The 21,431-nt window shown below is 42.4% G+C and overlaps 1 protein-coding gene and 1 non-coding gene across 2 annotated transcripts in view; both read left to right on the forward strand.

Moving 5' to 3' along the window:
- Positions 1 to 21,431, forward strand: part of LOC123750118 (probable glutamate receptor) — a 79,314-nt gene that overhangs the window by 14,385 nt on the left and 43,498 nt on the right. The window contains exons 7-8 of the mRNA XM_069326870.1: positions 13,670 to 13,733; positions 17,290 to 17,590. Coding sequence (XP_069182971.1) covers positions 13,670 to 13,733; positions 17,290 to 17,590 — 365 coding nt within the window. The remainder of the gene's footprint in view (positions 1 to 13,669; positions 13,734 to 17,289; positions 17,591 to 21,431) is intronic.
- On the forward strand, positions 16,595 to 16,666 carry TRNAE-UUC (transfer RNA glutamic acid (anticodon UUC)). Its single transcript has one exon. It is a non-coding gene; the product is annotated as a tRNA-Glu (tRNA).

Below are 21,431 nucleotides of genomic sequence, written 5' to 3' on the forward strand. Positions count from 1 at the left end.
CACTGGGTGCTTCGTCGTGGAGGCCTTCTACCACAATCCAGCCTGTAGCTGGCAGGTACCGATCAGCTCCGCTGTATAGGCCACTCCACGACTAATACTAGGGTTGCGAGCCCTAGGCAGGAGCCTCGTGTGATCCCGCTGATCACTCTTCTCACTAAACACCACAGTAGCTAGTCTCTTCCACCAGCCAGCCCCGGATAAGGCGATTCCTGATACCGCCACGCCTCAGGCAGGCTATTACACTCTCAACAGAGTTCGTCCAGGGGTGACTCACAGCTTCTTCAAAGCAGACTCGTGAAGAGACCTTGGCTGCCTTGGGTAAACTGATCCATCGTCCAATACAGCAGTCCCAGGTCGACTCTGCAATCAGACACGTCATTAGTACTGGGGATACTACATGGGGTCACTAGGAAACATCACTTACTAGCTTAGACAGAAACGTCCACCTATTTGCTTCATAGATGGCGTTCACTGTTTAAGCGCCACCTCACCAGAGATCAGCAGCGGCTACGTTATGAGCTGATTAAAACGGGAATCCAGCACCTGTGGCCAGTATATCCCGTCCTCACTAGATGGCGTTGTCCATGTTGCGGGGTTTTCGGCTGGCGACTCACAGATGGCGCTGACTTCATGGCTTCGTGCTCCGACGCTGGACTCGGGTCCGTAACAGTACATATATTGAACACTGGTACGTATAGTGTACACTGTTACATATAGTGTACACTGGTACATATTCTTGATGGGGCAGTCTTTAGTGAGATGATTGGCTGCACAGCGGGTACAGGTGACTGAAGATTTGCAGTGCTTGGCTACGTGACCAAAGTGTTGACAGTTAAAACACATGACAGCTGAGGACACCCAGGGTGTTATGGGACAGGCTGGCCGGTAGGGGCCTAGGAACTTGTGATGATTGGGGGGCGGCATTTCACGTTCCCAGACGATGACAATCCTGTTTAGTGGCCAGGCCTTTTAACTTACTACAAATCTACATCTGCTTAACTCTACGCTCCCGTCACATACACCTTCATCTTACACACCTGTTGCTGCACACCTGGTCCTGTACTTACTCCTCCCCGTCACATACACCTTCATCTTACACACCTGTTGCTGCACACCTGGTCCTATACTTACTCCTCCCCGTCACATACACCTTCATCTTACACACGTGTTGCTGCACACCTGGTCCTGTACTTACTCCTCCCCGTCACATACACCTTCATCTTACACACGTGTTGCTGCACACCTGGTCCTGTACTTACTCCTCCTACCCTTACACCCCCTTTTTTTACCCCTTTCACCCCCACCGACACAGAACGTCCCGTTTCAACCCCCCTTGACCCAGAACGTCCTGCTTGACGTGGCATGGCCCCACGGGGTCACCTACAACACCCTCTCTGACGTAGGACGTCCCCTAAACCTGAGCAGTGGGCCACACCTGGCTCACCTACTCAGGTGCAAAGGGCGCTCTACGTCATAATTTACGCTATCGAGGTATCTTTGGTGTTGCTGGCCGAGGTATCTCTGGAGTTGCTGGCCAAGGTAACTGTGGTGATGCTGGCCGAGGAATCTGTTGTGTTGCTGGCCGCAGCATATGTGGTGATGCTGGCCGAGGAATCTGTGGTGTTGCTGTCCGAGGTATTTCTGGTGTTGTTGGCCGAGGTATCTGTAGTGTTGCTGGCCGAGGTATGTGGTGTTGCTGGCCAAGGTATCTGTGATATTGCTGGCCGAGGTATCTCAGGTGTTGCTGGCCGAGGTATCTCAGGTGTTGCTGGCCAAGGTATCTGTGATATTGCTGGCCGAGGTATCTCAGGTGTTGCTGGCCGAGGTATGTAATGTTACTGGCCAAGGTATCTGTGGTGCTGCTGGCCGAGAAATGTGTAGTGTTGCTCGCCGCGGTATCTGTGGTGTTGCTAACCGAGGTATCGGTAGTGTTGCTAGTCGAGGTATCTCTGGTGTTGTTGTCCCAGGTATCGGTAGTGTTGCTGGCCGAGGTATCTCTGGTGTTGTTGTCCCAGGTATCGGTAGTGTTGCTGGCCGAGGTATCTCTGGTGTTGTTGTCCCAGGTATCGGTAGTGTTGCTGGCCGAGGTATCTCTGGTGTTGTTGTCCCAGGTATCGGTAGTGTTGCTGGCCGAGGTATCTCTGGTGTTGTTGTCCCAGGTATCGGTAGTGTTGCTGGCCGAGGTATCTCTGGTGTTGTTGTCCCAGGTATCGGTAGTGTTGCTGGCCGAGGTATCTCTGGTGTTGTTGTCCCAGGTATCGGTAGTGTTGCTGGCCGAGGTATCTGTGGTGTTGCTGGCCGAGGTATCTATAGTGCTGCTGGCCAAGGTAACTCTGGTGTTGCTGGCCGAGGTAACTCTGGTGTTGCTGGCCGAGGTATCTCTGGTGTTGCTGGCCGAGGTATCTATAGTGCTGCTGGCCAAGGTAACTCTGGTGTTGCTGGCCGAGGTATCTCTGGTGTTGCTGGCCGAGGTATCTATAGTGCTGCTGGCCGAGGTATCTGTGGTGTTGCTGGCCGAGGTATCTCTGGTGTTGCTGGCCGAGGTATCTATAGTGCTGCTGGCCAAGGTAACTCTGGTGTTGCTGGCCGAGGTATCTCTGGTGTTGCTGGCCGAGGTATCTATAGTGCTGCTGGCCGAGGTATCTGTGGTGTTGCTGGCCGAGGTATCTATAGTGCTGCTGGCCAAGGTAACTCTGGTGTTGCTGGCCAAGGTAACTCTGGTGTTGCTGGCCGAGGTAACTCTGGTGTTGCTGGCCGAGGTATCTCTGGTGTTGCTGGCCGAGGTATCTATAGTGCTGCTGGCCAAGGTAACTCTGGTGTTGCTGGCCGAGGTATCTCTGGTGTTGCTGGCCGAGGTATCTCTGGTGTTGCTGGCCGAGGTATCTATAGTGCTGCTGGCCAAGGTAACTCTGGTGTTGCTGGCCGAGGTATCTATAGTGCTGCTGGCCAAGGTAACTCTGGTGTTGCTGGCCGAGGTATCTCTGGTGTTGCTGGCCGAGGTATCTCTGGTGTTGCTGGCCGAGGTATCTATAGTGCTGCTGGCCAAGGTAACTCTGGTGTTGCTGGCCGAGGTATCTCTGGTGTTGCTGGCCGAGGTATCTCTGGTGTTGCTGGCCGAGGTATCTATAGTGCTGCTGGCCAAGGTAACTCTGGTGTTGCTGGCCGAGGTATCTGTAGTGTTGCTGGCCGAGGTATCTGTGGTGTTGCTGGCCGAGGTATCTGTAGTGTTGCTGGCCGAGGTATCTCTGGTGTTGCTGGCCGAGGTATCTGTAGTGCTGCTGGCCGAGGTATCTGTGGTGTTGCTGGCCGAGGTATCTCTGGTGTTGCTGGCCGAGGTATCTATAGTGCTGCAGGACCACGGTATCTGTGGTGTTGCTGACCGAGGTATCTGTGGTGTTGCTGGCCGAGGTATCTCTGGTGTTGCTGGCCGAGGTATCTATAGTGCTGCAGGCCACGGTATCTGTGGTGTTGCTGACCGAGGTATCTGTGGTGTTGCTGGCCGAGGTATCTGTGGTGTTGCTGGCCGAGGTATCTCTGGTGTTGCTGGCCGAGGTATCTATAGTGCTGCGGGCCACGGTATCTGTGGTGTTGCTGACCGAGGTATGTAGTGCTGCGGGCCGAGGTAACTCTGGTGTTGCTGGCCGAGGTATCTCTGGTGTTACTGGCCGAGGTATCTATAGTGCTGCGGGCCGAGGTATGTAGTGCTGCTGACCGAGGTATCTATAGTGCTGCAGGCCACGGTATCTGTGGTGTTGCTGACCGAGGTATGTAGTGTTGGTCTGGTTGTTCGGGGAAGTGAGTTGCTCCTCTAAAACTGAGGTTCAACTGACTGAACATCATTTGTGTCATCCCTGGGTAATGACCAATAATAAATCTGATGAATTACATTAATTTATGTATATCTGTAAAGTAGATGTGGTACCCGGCTGTACCCGGGTCTCTCTCCTTATCTTCCTCCCTCCCTCTATTACCCTGTCTCCTCTATTCACCTTTCTCCCACTTCATTCCTAACATCCCCTCTTCTCCTCTCGCCCTATCCTCCCCTTCTCGCCTTCTCTACCCTCTCCCCTGTTTTCCTTTTCTCACCATTCCTCTCCACATTTCGCAACTCATTCTCCTACCCTCTCCCTCCTCATCTGCACTTTCTTTCACCCCTTCTCTCCCCTCCCTTCACCGCACAATCTATCTATCTATCTATCTATCTATATATCTATATATCTATATATCTGTCTATCTATCTATCTATATATCTATCTATCTATCTATCTATCTGTCTGTTAATCTATCTCACATGACATGTAATATTAAGACGCACTGAAAGGCCAACTAAAACTCTAAGGTAAAAATCCCGATTTCAGGACTCACGAAAATCGTAGAGTCAACATAGATATTTTGTTAAGGTTTGTTCAGAGTCCAGTCCCCCCTGACCCGTGACCAGTCCCCCCTGACCCGTGACCAGTCCCCCCTGACCCGTGACCAGTCCCCCCTGACCCGTGACCAGTCCCCCCTGACCCGTGACCAGTCCCCCCTGACCCGTGACACTGGCAGTCCCCCCTGACCCGTGACACTGGCATACTTGTCCCTTCCCTCATGTGTCGTCTGGGTAAGTTAGGTCAGGCCAAAGGTCAAGCATCGCACTTTGGACAGGCAGACAATTAGTTATTATATTTAGTTATTATTCAGCTCTTTATTATAAATAGTCAGACAAACAGACTTTCTATTGTATACATAGAGATATAAATAAATAGTTAATTACATAACCATTTACTAATGCGTTTCCATAAAATTAAACAACTCATTAAAAAAAGATTACTAAACAATTGAACATACTTCACCAGTTAATGTGCGGATTTTATTTCGTGCCTAATGTACTGTGTTTTAATCACATAAATCATCGGATTTACCAGTGTTAGAAATATTTATATATAAAATACTGCCAAACCAAAGGAAACGTTGGCAGCAATCATTGCTTAACTTTTTTAAATATAAATAAAAAAAGGCCTCAAGTTCAAAGTGTACAACTGAGATGGTTGCTGTTGACCTTTTTTTTTATTTATATATACAAGAGTTCTTGCTTTCTTCTACAGCCACTAGTACGGGTAGTGTTTCGGGCCAGTCCTTAATCCTATGTTCCTTTGGAATACGACCCCGCGAAGAATCGTTTTTACAGCCAAGTGCACATTTTATTGTTAAGTTAAGCAGAGGTCTACAGTTAAGGATTTGCGCCCAGTAAATCCTCCCCGGCCAGGATACGAAAGCAAGACAAAGCGCTCACGGAACGCCAGGCGAGCGTCTCACCACTATGCCACGGAGACTATTGACTAAGGAAGCCTTGGATCAAATTTGGTGAAGGCACATCGAAGCGAGGTAGATTCAGATTCAGTAAAGATCACATTTTAGATTTCTTTAAAAGTTACATAGAAAATCCAGATTCGCATAAATATATTGTTGGGGAAAGTGAACATGTTTCTCTGCATCACGTGGGAAGGCATCGGTTATCTTACATAAGAAGATAAAATCACATTCTTTTTCAAATAAATCACAAGAACTGTAGTCATTCATAGAGCTAATTATTTCATCCCTAAAATCATCATTAACAGGAACAATATCTTTGTGAGAAAGGTTTTTAATTATTTTTAAATCCAAATATATCTAGAAAACATCTCCTCAGTTCACTTCATTGGGAATAATGATGTTGCACTATTAAATTGGTCACCTGCTCTGAGTTAGAGGTGCCCTACATGGTAGCCAGAGTCTTAATGAAATTGTAATTATTTAATTTTGTCTGTTACAGATCTTGTTTCATTAGAAAACGCTTCAGTTTGTCAATAAAAATCAAAGACAACAACATTAGTCCCGCGCAAAGAATTGTTGAGAAAATTTTACAAAGAAAATATATCAAGAAGTCAGGCAGGATGAGGACCCCACTTTGGATGACTGAACTCTGCATTATACATCGGCAATACATCTCGTCCTGGAGGTCATACACTCTCCTGACAACATTTCCTCCAGATAACCATCGAACTTATATGCTATACAGAAATGTTTCTTAATCAGAATCTAAATATGAGAACAGAAGTCTATAATCAGTCTAATATTGAATCACTTGACTTTACGAAGTCAGTTATCTTTACTCTGGTATCAAATGCATCCTTTAGTTCTGTAAGAAGAGTCCGTAATGTTAAAACCTGTCTTTGTATCGTAAAGTGCAAATGTTTTAGATTATTTTTATAGCTTCAGCTTCTTGTTTTAAGTCTTTACTGACCGGCAAGCATGGCAGGAGTTCCACGTGTAGTCCAACCATATGCATTACACCGCTGTAGACCTTCTGCTTCCATGTTGGAATTAATTGGTTAAACAAATATATGAACCTGAAGCTGAATCTTCTCCAGGCTGACAAAAACGGAGCTCTTCCTTAAAGTTATCTTTTATATATCCTGTGAAAGACAACAACTGAGCACTACTAGTTTTAACTCTGGTTTCATCCAAGTGGATAGTTAAGTTACATAATTGAAATTGAAATTGAAATAAGTTTATTGAGGTAAAATACACACAAAGGGATGAGGTAGCTCAAGCTATTCTCACCCCATTCAGTACAACGTGTTAATATATACATAGACACACATCACAAATAAACATATTGCCAAACATGCTGAGAGGTAAAAATATACATTTCCTCCCTCACAAGTAGTATGTTATCAGACGTACACACAAATACTTTTATGACCTAGGCATACTGTATAGACAATTTGCAAGACACCTGCAGATAATTCAACAAAATATTACAATCTTGGTGCAAAATTCTTATATCTCTCAAGAATATCATCAACCTTTCCGTTGTGACACATCCAGGCTATTTGTTCAGGAACAGTCCTTATCTCAGTGTTTCTATATACATTAATCAACGGACAATCAAGAATATAATGGGCAAGGGTGTGAGACCTTAACATACCACATAGTTTACACTTCGTGTCATTACCATGAACATCTATCCCATATTCCCAGTAATATTTGTACCCAAGCCTGAGCCGCATGTACACAGAGTCACTCCAAGCATTTCTCCTTTTACCATAAGTGAAATGGGTGTTTTGACTCACATACATGTAGTGTTGCATGGTTTGACTTCTCTCATACATTATCTCTCTCCTCTCCACTCCCGCCTGTGCCTGAATATTTCTGATTTTGCTTCTTATTTGTTTCATTGTGAATTCACATTCAATGTCAACTTGTGGTTTTGATGTGGCACGTTTGGCCAAGTCATCCGCCACCTCGTTGAGCACTATTCCAACATGAGATGGAATCCACATGAATTTCACACTATAACCTTTCAGCTGTATCTCAGTTATTCTTCTCTTACAGTCCTCCACTATAGACATGAAGACTGGGTTTCGACTGTTTAAGGACTCCAGTGCTCCTCGGCTATCGACAAATACAAAAACATTTTTGTCGTCATGACGTACTTCCTCCAAACACGCCAGAATGGCCTGCAGTTCAGCTTGTGTGGATGATATATAATTACTAAGCCGGAGTTCAATTATCCTGTCCACAGTCCCAAACTCCGTATAATCCCTTATTAGGACACCACACCCTGCCCTGCCATCTTCCGCCACCGACCCGTCGCAATATACATGTAAACTGTTGCCTCTTGGTAACCGAGATATCATGCTTCCATACAAACACCGTAATTGTCCCGGTTCATGAAGAATCTTTTTCACCTTGAGGGGTACAATTTCGACGTCTATTTTCTGTACTTTCCAGGGAGCAGACATATTACACTGTCGAGAGGGTTTACAGCAGTCAAGTACGTCGTATTCCCTGAGGTCATGAGCTAATCCTCTCGTATAGCGTGTCTCCCTCAGTTTCCTGGAAGTGTGTACGTCACTCAAGCAGGTCTGAACGCTCTCAAACAGCTTATCCCCTCCTTTTCTCCGCATGAAACGAATAGATACTCTAGTGTTAATGTCACGGACTCTATCACACACACTGTAAATTTAATTCCATCCTCATTATTTCAATCATTGCATTTCTTTGACATCCAAGAATAATCCTCATAGCCTCGTTCTGTATCAGCTCTATTTTTTGAATTCTGCCTTGGCCTGTGTAAAGCAATACGGGTGCTGCGTAGTCTATCAGGGAGCGAACAGTGCTTATGTATAACATTCGCAAGATAGGTACCCCAACACCTTTACCAGAAAAAGCCAGTGCTTTTAGAGGATGCAGACGGGCTTTACATAAGGTGCTGATATGATTTATTTCAGCATTTTTACTCTCACATGTGTATCCAACATACATGCCCAGATATTTGTACTTCTGTACACGGCTCAGTTCCACACCATTTAGAGTAAGTGTTATATTTCTTCGTTTCCTATACTCGTATTTGGTTTTATCTGCATTTATAACTAAGCCTAACTTGTGACAGGTTGTACCAAGTATGTTAAGAGCATCTTGAATTTTGTTCCCAGAAGTGCCTTGTATAAGAATGTCATCAGCATATATGATCGTCGTGACCCCTGGAGGATACATCTCTGATGCTAATCTGTTCATTAATACATTGAATAAGGTGGGACTTAATACTCCCCCTTGTGGGGTACCTAACTGAAACCTCCGTTCCTCAGACATGTATCCCTGGTAATACACCTGACCTTTTCTGCCTTGTAGATAATCCCTTATCCAGTGTAGCAATCTCCCTGTTATTCCCAGATTGGCTAATTCGTATAAGATTACTTCCCCATTGGCTTTATCAAACGCTCCTTGTAGATCAACAAAAACTCTACAATTGTCATCCACATTAGACAAACACTTTAAGAGACAATCCGCAGTACTTTTGCCTTTGATAAAACCAAAGAGATTACTGGACATGTTATCACCTACAAGGTAGAGTAGCCTATTTAACAAAATCCTTTCAACAAAAGCAACTTTCCCTGGATCTGAGTGAGCAATGAATTTGGTCTTACAACCCCTGATTTTGTTTACTGCTCTCCATATGTCTTTAAGGTTCTTAGTATTACCAATGGACTGAGCAAATTCTTGCCAGTATCTGTCCCGCGCCTCCTTCCTCACCTGACTGCATTCCCTAGCCACTTCCAACATTGTATTTTTCTCTTCATCCCTCATTCCATTTTTTAACCATGCTTTATGCGCACTCCGTAGCATTCTCTCCCATCCCTTGACTTGCTGATCATTCGAATATTTAAATTTCTTAGGTCCGTGCGTCTTGCTTCCCCTGCCCCCGTTATTTTCCCTCTGTACTAATTTCTCTATGTTCTCGACCATGTCCTCGTAAAAGCTATCAATGCAGAGCGGCGTGTAATGTTGATACCAATCTCCCATATTTTGAATAAAATAATTTTTCATATCTTTATTAATATTTAGCCTTTTCCTTTGAAAGTGGACTTGTTTTTTCCCCAGTGGTAATTCAACGTTCAAGGCAAAGTGGTCACTAAGTAGTTCCCGAACAACCCGAGCCTCCCCCATAATCCCCTGAGAGTTTAAAACGCAGGCATAGTCAAGCCGTCCTCCCCTGATGTGAGTTGGTTCATTGTTTCCCAAGAGACAGGTATCTGGATGATCTTGTAGAAACTGTAACCACTTGACCCCATTAGCATTAATACTACCCACTGTCCCAAGGCTTGTGTGCCGAGCATTAAGGTCCCCAATGACCAGTGAAGGATTAGTATAAATGCAGTCAGTTAAATAGTTAGCGTCGAAGCAGTTCCTGGATACATACAAATTAACTACAATAAATTCCCCTTCCCTTAATGATAATTTAACACAGACACTCTCTATACCTTGCGTTTTTGATGGCGGTTCTACTAACTCTGCTGGTATGGAGTTCTTAACATAAATCGACGTGCCTCTGATGTTATTTGCAGCGAAGAGGTGAAACCCTTTATAGCCATTTAATTTCAATAATCCTTCATTCCTATCCCCTGTCTCTTGGAGAGCTACAACATCAATATCATTTCCCATCACATAACAATGAACATCTGTAACCCTGTTTCTCAAACCATTAACATTCCATGACAACACTTTCAGTCTAGGGTGATCCATTATTAATCAATTCATTGCCTAAGTCATCCCCAATAAGTTCACTAAATGATAGCCATACCTTGTATAACATCTCCCACCTCCTCCCAAGTTCACCAGTAAAAGCGACATTGCGATTCTCAAGAGATTTTTTCAGCCCTGAGACGTCCATTATTGGCCCAAATGATTCTTTCATTTTATGTGTAATTATAGGGTTCTTCCTTTCCCTACGACTATCATCATTCACACACACTTCACTTTCCTTCATTTCATCACTCAATATTTCATTTTTGTCCTCAACCACTATATCCTGACTATCCTTCACCGTTTTGTGATTTTCCTTGACCTCCTGAACGTTTAATTTAGCCTCGATGGACTCGATTCTCTGCCCCAGATTTTGGAGGAACTCACCAACTTTTTTAAGTTCAGCCCACACTTCCTTGACCATATTATTATGACCCTCTTTCTGAGCCACAGTAACCACTTCACTCACCGTTACACTGTCACTGCCGGAGTCCTGAGTGGTGGCGTGGCTGCTTGTTGCTGGAGCCTGCCTAAGTAAAGGTGACTCCTTTACCCACGCATTCGTCCGGTTCACTGGCACTGTTTGGGGCAGACTGTTTTGCTGTGCTCCCGGTGTCTGGGTAAGAGCTCTTGCTTGCTCTGTAACATTCACCGGCCGGAGAACAGCCATACTCGGCCTCTTGCTACACACAGCCGAGCTCGCATTGTGAACACCTCCACAGTTGCAGCATCTGGGAACTATTTTCTCACCCAGATTCAGTCTGTTTCTACACACAGTAGAGAGGTGAGACTTTCCGCAGAAACGACATCGTGGATCATTTTGACAGCTCCAGGATAAGTTACATAAGGGCGGCTGTTTTCATTTTATAATATAAAATTATATTTTGGTGGGTGGAGTTATCTAACAATGCCAAAATATTGATTAAGATATTGTTCCTCGGCATAAGTTTTACTACGTGTATGGCAGGATCAGCGTCACTTCAGTGGAGTAAGGACATTTCCGCTGAGCAATCTACAGTGAAAATATTAACCAAACACTACGAGTGTCTTTGACTAATGAATGTTTCCTGAATTATCCAGATTTGCTTGGTTCAACATAGTTTCTTTATGCTTTAGTATTAAACATCTTTTTTTGGAAAGCACCTTCGCACATTTGACACACTGATGCATATGAAATCAATTATAAATGATGCAAGTGAATTTGAACATAATATATTTATTATTGTTGGTTGGGTGGCGTCGTTGATCCTTTTTTATGGACAACCCAACCCAAACTCGGTAGAGTGCTCTTGGAGAGGGGCCCAATGTCACACGTTTAGGGGATGCGGCTCCAACACTTAGCCTCGTTTTCACGTGTACACACCCACTCGAGCCGCTGTGACTCCCCACTCTCTCCTTATGTGATATGATCTCCTCAATCCCTTTGACTTATTAGTTTTCCGTTCTACCCTTTCCACAGCTGTGGTTCTTGGTTCTTTCTCTTTTTCTCCTCCTTTCATACTTCCTGGGAAGCCTCATTAGGACAAGGGCAAACACCAGCAAATTTGAATACATTTACCGGACAAAGCACATACACAATACATACACACATATAATAATAATGAATCCTACACATCTATACTATTTCAGCCAGGTTGCACTCCAACACCATCAGAACTCTATCATCTGCTTATCAAGTGGTATCCTATCTCCTGATTCACCACCTAATACTACCAATCTCCTCAAGTAGGTCAAGTCTTATAACACAATGTTGCACTATCAGCAAGAGAATACAAATATAAACACATACAAGGAAAACCAGCGTATGACTGCAATAACATAAATATTAGTATAAATGTTCCTTGATATACAACAATGATCAATCGATCACCCTATTAATCCTAGAACACATATGTATGTCTCTGCAGGTAATCCAGCCTACGACTGTAACTCTATACTTCAGTATAAGTACTCCTTGGCACAAAAATGGCAAACAATCACTTACCTTTCACTGCGTCTTGCACGCTAATGACAACCAAACACACTACCAACTCCCTACAAGTAATCAACTAGAACTTCCCCTCCACATCTGGAAGCTCGCTACCCTGACATCTTCAGGTTCTTCCGGGTTTATCTACCAGGATTCTCCGCAGCTCTTCCAGGCTGCTACACCATGAAGTCTACCTTGATCAACAATGGTGCTTCACCACTGGTATCACAAAAACTTGTGAAACTTCATTCCATTACTCCTCTTCTCACAGCTTGAGGTTCTCTTCCTCACTGTATGGCTGCTCTCCCACAGAGCTCAGTACTTTCCACTACCTTGGAGTCTCATCAACTACTCCCTCTGTGCTGGCTTCGAAGTTCTCAGCAACTTCTTCCAAAGACAAACCTGCACCCCATTGACACGCCAATAAAAATGTTTCCTTATAAACACATAGACGAAAGAATCCACACAATATGTTTGCATCCAACATCTATCTGCTCTCTACATGCTGTGAGAGTGGACTCCCCCGTTTAGGCTGGTCCCATGCTCCGCCTGGCCAGGCGGCCCTCGAGGCAGCTACCCCGCCAACAGCTGGGCTCCCTCAGTCATCTGCCAGAGCTCAGAGGAGACGGATGTCGCTCCATCCTCCAGGATGTTCCTCCATCTCCACTCTCTTATCTTAGGCTTCCTGCCTTACAAAAACATGTCTAACTTATCAATAAATATTCGCTACTATCGCTGGGTACACGACCAACTACAAGTAATCACTATAAACTGGCTTAAAATCGTGCTTACCACAGATTGTCTAGTCGAGGGTGCTATTCCTCTGACAGTCTGATCAGGGCGCTCCCACGGCCCACGATAATGTCTCTGGGCGGCTTAACAAACTCTCCTTGCCGTCCAGGACTTGAGACCACAACGTTCCTAGCTCGATTCCACTGCTGGAACATCTGCACACTTCCTTTCTCTTGAAGGTATATCCAACAGGGGATTCTCTCCAATGGGAGCTCAAACGGAGCGCAGCTTCCCCTCACGATGTCTAGTACTCAAGTGGAGTCAGAGCCCTCCCGAAACGAGCCTCACGCCTCCAGCAAATTATCCACATCTCATAACCAGTCATTTATCTATTTTCTTATTCACTGCCCACGTTCTTAAACTCTCTGTAAAATTTACCCCATTATTTTTACACATGAATCTTCATGTCTGTATATCTCCGACCTCCTAGTCAGGTCAGGCCTGATAGAATAATTCTCAAAGGGAAGACTCGTTTTTCGGCTGCCTGGGATCATAATAATTATAAACTGTAACGTAGCTCTTTCTTTTCAGCCTCAATTTCATCTACAGTATGTAACATACGCTACAACAAACTACGTGTTTTATGTAACATTAGTTTCATTAACATGAATTACAGCATAATTTTATTAGGCACGAAAAGGTGTAGAGGACATTCATCTCTTTTAGTTGGTTCCCTTTGGTCTCCTGAGAGTTCTTCTTAAGCAGGTTGGCGGTACTTAATGAAGAATATCTTACAGTTAGTGTAGTTAAAATAAATGTTTTCTACGATTATATGCGTAGAGGACTTGTACGCATATAACTATGCGTACAAGTCTTCTAGGTTAGTGGAAACTATAAATCTTTTATTATTTCCAACAGGTACACCTATATCAGGGAGCATGATGGCAATTTTGGCACCATGTTGAACAGGGTCGTCTGGAAGGTAAGGACTTGTGAACACTAAGAAGATACTGCTAGTTCTGGTAAGTAGAGAACAGGGAACAGGATGATAAACATATGTAAAACAGGATGATATATATTATAAACATATGTATGGGTCAGATGATATGTATTATAAATATACGTATGCACAGAATGATATGTATGATAAACATATGTATGTTTATCATACATATACTGACTGATCCAGCAGAATTAATAGGTTAAAACAGTTTAATTGATATACACATTGTTTGAGAAAGCGCGACCCTGCAAGGTGTACTAATGAAGTAAGAACTAAGAACGTGACAAAATGTGGCAATTGGCAACACCACACTGCACTCGGCAAACAGTCTATTTATTCAATTATTTATTAGTTTATTTTTTATATACAAGAAGGTGCATATAGTTTGTGAGAGTACATGACATTTTTGTTCTTTCATTCTTGCACAGCCACTAACATCATAGAATTTCCTGCAGATCTATTAGGTGATCTGTTATTAGATGTATTATTTAACAATAATGCTAGTCGAACTGCAAAACCTGAACCAGAGGAGACATCCACGGCAACAGTACAGTGCTTTAGCATACAAAGTGATGTAATTACTTTGATGGCAAAATCTGCTGCAGCAGCTGCTTTGCCAACTACAACACTACTAATATAATAAAGGCCCTCAGATCAATACTCAAGGGTTGTTTGATTAGGGATCCCAGAGAACTTTTATCACAAGGAAACTTGCAAAGGATCTGCATCTTGAGACTGTACAAACAGTCACCCTAAAAATTTTTTGACCAACACAAGTTACCAAGAATACAAAGTGGTAATACTCTTAGTTCATGTAGGGAAATATAAGGCCAGTGTATGCAAATGTTATGGAAGCAATGCCGACAGACCTACAAGTGACTGTTCTTGGAGCCACAGTGAGATTCCTTATACAAAAATGGATTATCTTAACAGATTCCCCAGATACATTCCGACTACATATGTCGGAAAATCCGACACCATTTAATATATCATACAGATAATAGCTGTATTACCAACAAGTTACCCATAGAAAACGTAACTTGTAGTGGAATTACCGTCTATAGAAAACGGGATATCATCACCACATACTATTATAATTCACCAGCTATTCTGCTGGGAATTATTCTTAAATACATAAGTCTTTGGACTTTACCATCATAAAAACATCTTATATAAATTAACTTAATTATCAATATTAAAGTAGAGTAAATGTGACCCTTCTATCACTTTCTGAAATCTGGACAAAGTAGGCCAGGCGTCAGTGGGGAAGGAGGGCAGCCATTGTTATACGAGACCAGAGGCTCACACGGGAGCAAATTCGGCTCCTGTTAATTTTACTTGGACGTAGTGTTATGGATACCAAAGGTGTACCATCTGTCAACACGCTGTCAACAAATCAAGTTAAGTGTTCTTTCCGAAACCCATTATTTATCATTAGTGGCCATTAATGTCATTATATAGGGTGACCCGGTTAGATCACATGGAAGCCTCAAACTAAAGGTAATTAAGCCAGGTCTTCATGTTCCATGTACTGTTTTCTCTGATATACTTGTCATATATAGGATTCTGGCTTCACAGCTAGCGCACTTTTGACAGGTCAAGTCGAGGATGCAAGATTTGTGCACCAGTTACTGGGTGATATGGAAGCTACCTCAAAGAGGATAATTAGGTGTCTACACCCTAGTTATACCTGGTGGACTAACCTGCTGTACTATAAGATAAGGAACCTCTTTAATGTATGTAGTTATTTCTGTAGTTTGATTGGCTGCATATATATATTAATTTAATAACCCCCCCCCTAATGTGTAGAGGATCGATTTGTGAGATTAAGAGATTATTGCAGAAATACAGTCCACTTAACATTATACAAATTGCTATCGAAGTATATAAATTAACGTAAATATAAATTCATATAAATTAAATAAATATAAATCTCACAGGTCGGTTCCCACAACATAACATATATCGGCATCTTTATGGGCGCTGACTAGTACCATAAATTTATCTTGGGGAAACATAAAACATTAGTAACGTACTTGATAGAGTATGCAGGAGGAAAGTTATTGTCTAGTTCGGTACTATGCTTAAAGACAACAACTCCTGTGGAGCAGGAATATTCCGAAACTATCATTGTAGCATAACTAGGCCAAGAGCAATCACTTCTAGGAATCAGTAAAATGATTGATGACGAACTGGAGTCAGTCCATAAACTGCGGGATCCAGATACAATAAGAAATCTTCCTGAACCTCTTAGTAAGAGGAAGGATGGCTTAAGTACCTTCTAAAGGTTTAAATTTGGTACAAGGGGCTTCGATGGTTAGTTGATGGTAGTTGGCCAGAACAAAGCCACAGGTCATTGTGACGCAGTCTGTACTGTACCGGCTTCTCTTCACTAATGAGGCTGATAAATACAATATATAGATATATAAGATGGACGTCTAATAAGGCGTTTATCTGTTTATTTACCTGTGTGATAACTAGGACAGTTCACTTAGAAGTAACACCTGATATGACTGCTCAAGTTATCCTGAAGTCTGTAATGCACTTGGGGAAAAACAGTTCGAAGGAAATAAATTAATTCCTCCTAGATCTCCAGGGTATAATGACTAGATGTCAGAAAAATTCAACATTGCCAAAAGATAGGCCTCACGGAGCTCCAAACAGCAGTCTCAGAAATCGAGTCGAGAATAAAGAAATAGCCATTGACAATAATTCTACCCATTTAATGTACGGTGGACCACTGACTCCAGCACCAGTCTTACTAAATGATTGTGTAAGAGATCCCTCATACCATACCATACTGTTTGTGCTGTTATAGCACTATATACACACTATATAGATCCCATGTGGTCTAGTGGCTAGGATACCTGGCTTTCACCCGGGAGGCCCGGGTTCGATTCCCGGCATGGGAAGTAGTAAAGGGCTGGTGGCTGAGTGGACAGCACGCTGGGAGCGTGATCTAGTGGTCCAGGGTTCGATTCGGGCGCCGGCTAGAAACAATGGGCAGAGAACTCCATGCTGTTCAATGGGCACTGTAAACATTTTGAACAGCATGGAGTTCACTGATATCTGAACTTTGTACACTGTCTTTATCACAGCCAGGCTCTTCTGTAATACTATCATAGCTAACTAATACCAGTTACATATATAATTTTACATTTTTGGGCGATGCTGTGATCACAAGCCGAACAGCAGTGCTGTTAGCTCATACTTTGTGCGCCTGCCGTGGTTGCTCACTCAGTACTGAGGCCCTCACTCCCGGGAATGTATTCTACGATTTTTTTAAGGCTTTTTTTTTGAGCCCTGAAGAGGCTGATGTGAATCCCATGTAGCCGTGGGACTTTTATAAATCTTACGCAGTACTTTAAAATGTATATATATATGCGATGTGCGATGTTCAGCCAGTTAGACCAAAATTGTATATATATACAATTCGTCTAGGGAATTTTTTTTTCTTGATGTCGAATATTTATACTATCTATTATCTTAACTTTTTTTCTCGTGTTCATTCATAAAACTTTACACATCTTCGTAGGAGGCAGATATCGCGCTTGGTCCCTTCGTTGTAAGTTACAGTCGACTTGAAGTTGTCGACTTCTCGTGGCCACTACATGTAGGAGTGTCAAAAATCCTGGGCGGCCGAGGCCGGCCGGTGAAGGACCCGTGGAGCTTCCTGTTTCCCCTGACGCCCCTTGTGTGGGTGGCGACCCTGTCGTCGGTGCTGGTGCTGCCTCTGACGGTGCTCCTCTTGAGCTCCTGCTTCTCCCTTAAGATGGCTGACGCAGGTGTTTCATTGTCAAAAATATTCACTTACATTCGCGTATTATTGCAACAGGGTAGGTAACCTCTGGCGTTGTCTCCATCATATTGTATATGCATATATATATATATATATATATATATATATATATATATATATATATATATATATATATATATATATATATATATATATAAACTGAAAACTCACACCCCAAAAGTGACTCGAACCCATACTGCCAGGAGCAACGCAACTGGTATGTACAGGACGCCTTAATCCGCTTGACCATCACGACTGGACTGGATGGTCAAGCGGATTAAGGCGTCCTGTACATACCAGTTTCATTGCTCCTGGCAGTATCGGTTCGAGTCACTTCTGGGGTGTGAGTTTTCAGTTGCATATAGTCCTGGGGACCATTAAGGCTTGTTCGCATATATATATACCCAAGCTACCCATTTCATTATGTATGAGGTCATTTTTTTTATTGGAGTTAAAATTAATGTAGATATATGACCGAACCTAACCAACCCTACCTAACCTAACCTAACCTATCTTTATAGGTAAGGGTAGGTTAGGTAGCTGAAAAAGTTAGGTTAGGTTAGGTTAGGTAGGTTAGGTAGTCGAAAAACAATTAATTCATGAAAACTTGGCCTATTAGGCAAATCGGGCCTTGCATAGTAGGCCGAGTATTGTGTTCTGGCTACTAGGTACAACATATATATATATATATATATATATATATATATGCGAACAAGCCTGAATGGTCCCCAGGACATATGCAACTGAAAACTCACACCCCAGAAGTGACTCGAACCCATACTCCCAGAAGCAACGCATCTGGTATGTACAAGACGCCTTAATCCACTTGACCATCACGACCGGACAAAATGAGGTGATAGCCGAGGCTATTTGAACCACCCCACCGCCGGCACTCGGATAGTTATCTTGGGCATAGCATTTTACCAAATCACCTCATTCTTTGGGGCAACACGTGAGGAACACAAATGCGAACAAGCCTGAATGGTCCCCAGGACATATGCAACTGAAAACTCACACCCCAGAAGTGACTCGAACCCATACTCCCAGAAGCAACGCATCTGGTATGTACAAGACGCCTTAATCCACTTGACCATCACGACCTCAAAGAATGAGGTGATTTGGTAAAATGCTATGCCCAAGATAACTATCCGAGTGCCGGCGGTGGGGTGGTTCAAATAGCCTCGGCTATCACCTCATTTTGTCCGGTCGTGATGGTCAAGTGGATTAAGGCGTCTTGTACATACCAGATGCGTTGCTTCTGGGAGTATGGGTTCGAGTCACTTCTGGGGTGTGAGTTTTCAGTTGCATATGTCCTGGGGACCATTCAGGCTTGTTCGCATTTGTGTTCCTCACGTGTTGCCCCAAAGAATGAGGTGATTTGGTAAAATGCTATGCCCAAGATAACTATCCGAGTGCCGGCGGTGGGGTGGTTCAAATAGCCTCGGCTATCACCTCATTTTGTCCGGTCGTGATGGTCAAGTGGATTAAGGCGTCTTGTACATACCAGATGCGTTGCTTCTGGGAGTATGGGTTCGAGTCACTTCTGGGGTGTGAGTTTTCAGTTGCATATGTCCTGGGGACCATTCAGGCTTGTTCGCATTTGTGTTCCTCACGTGTTGCCCCAAAGAATGAGGTGATTTGGTAAAATGCTATGCCCAAGATAACTATCCGAGTGCCGGCGGTGGGGTGGTTCAAATAGCCTCGGCTATCACCTCATTTTGTCCGGTCGTGATGGTCAAGTGGATTAAGGCGTCTTGTACATACCAGATGCGTTGCTTCTGGGAGTATGGGTTCGAGTCACTTCTGGGGTGTGAGTTTTCAGTTGCATATGTCCTGGGGACCATTCAGGCTTGTTCGCATTTGTGTTCCTCACGTGTTGCCCCAAAGAATGAGGTGATTTGGTAAAATGCTATGCCCAAGATAACTATCCGAGTGCCGGCGGTGGGGTGGTTCAAATAGCCTCGGCTATCACCTCATTTTGTCCGGTCGTGATGGTCAAGTGGATTAAGGCGTCTTGTACATACCAGATGCGTTGCTTCTGGGAGTATGGGTTCGAGTCACTTCTGGGGTGTGAGTTTTCAGTTGCATATGTCCTGGGGACCATTCAGGCTTGTTCGCATTTGTGTTCCTCACGTGTTGCCCCAAAGAATGAGGTGATTTGGTAAAATGCTATGCCCAAGATAACTATCCGAGTGCCGGCGGTGGGGTGGTTCAAATAGCCTCGGCTATCACCTCATTTTGTCCGGTCGTGATGGTCAAGTGGATTAAGGCGTCTTGTACATACCAGATGCGTTGCTTCTGGGAGTATGGGTTCGAGTCACTTCTGGGGTGTGAGTTTTCAGTTATATATATATATATATATATATATATATATATATATATATATATATATATATATATATATATATATATATATATATATATATATATATATCTGTAACACTTTACTGTTAAATTCAGAAAAAAGTGGTTATAAGATTATAAGCCAGTATTCGAGAACACCATTGTTGTCTCCTTGAATTATTTATTGATTTTTCCCAATGTTATTAGCCTTCACTCTAATTAGAGAAGGCACTCTTTTTCTGAGCATATATATATATATATATATATATATATATATATATATATATATATATATATATATATATATATATATATATATATATATATATATATATGTCGTACCTAGTAGCCAGAACTCACTTCTCAGCCTACTATGCAAGGCCAAATTTGCCTAGTAAGCCAAGTTTTCATGAATTAATTGTTTTTCGACTACCTAACCTACCTAACCTAACCTAACCTAACTTTGTCGGCTACCTAACCAAACCTAACCTATAAAGATAGGTTAGGTTAGGTTAGGTAGGGTTGGTTAGGTTCGGTCATATATCTACGTTAATTTTAACTCCAATAAAAAAAAATTGACCTCATACATAATGAAATGGGTAGCTTTATCATTTCATAAGAAAAAAATTAGAAAAAATATATTAATTCAGGAAAACTTGGCTTATTAGGCAAATCGGGCCTTGAATAGTAGGCCAAAAAGTGAGTTCTGGCTACTAGGTACGACATATATATATATATATATATATATATATATATATATATATATATATATATATATATATATATATATGTCGTACCTAGTAGCCAGAACGCTCTTCTCAGCCTACTATGCAAGGCCCGATTTGCCTAATAAGCCAAGTTTTCATGAATTAATTGTTTTTCGACTACCTAACCTACCTAACCTAACCTAACCTAACTTTTTCGGCTACCTAACCTAACCTAACCTATGAAGATAGGTTAGGTTAGGTTGGGTAGGGTTGGCTAGGTTCGGTCATATATCTACGTTAATTTTAACTCCAATAAAAAAATTGACCTCATACATAATGAAATGGATAGCTTTATCATTTCATAAGAAAAAAATTAGAGAAAATATATTAATTCAGGAAAACTTCGCCTATTAGGCAAATTGGGCCTTGCATAATATGCCCAGAAGTGCGTTCTGGCTACTAGGTACGACATATATATATATATATATATATATATATATATATATATATATATATATATATATACATATATACATATATATATATATATATATATATATATATATATATATATATATATATATATACATATATATATATATATATATATATATATATATATATATATATATATATATATATATATATATATATATATATATATATATGTTGTACCTAGTAGCCAGAATGCAGTTATTGGCCTACTTTGCAAGGCCCGATTTGCCTAATAAGCCAAGTTTTCCTGAATTCATATATGTTTCAGTTTTTTTTCTTATGAAATGATAAAGCTATCCATTTCATTATGAATGAGTTAACTTGTTTAAATTT

The sequence above is a fragment of the Procambarus clarkii genome, chromosome 18, assembly GCF_040958095.1.
Source record: "Procambarus clarkii isolate CNS0578487 chromosome 18, FALCON_Pclarkii_2.0, whole genome shotgun sequence".
NCBI lineage: Eukaryota > Metazoa > Arthropoda > Malacostraca > Decapoda > Cambaridae > Procambarus > Procambarus clarkii.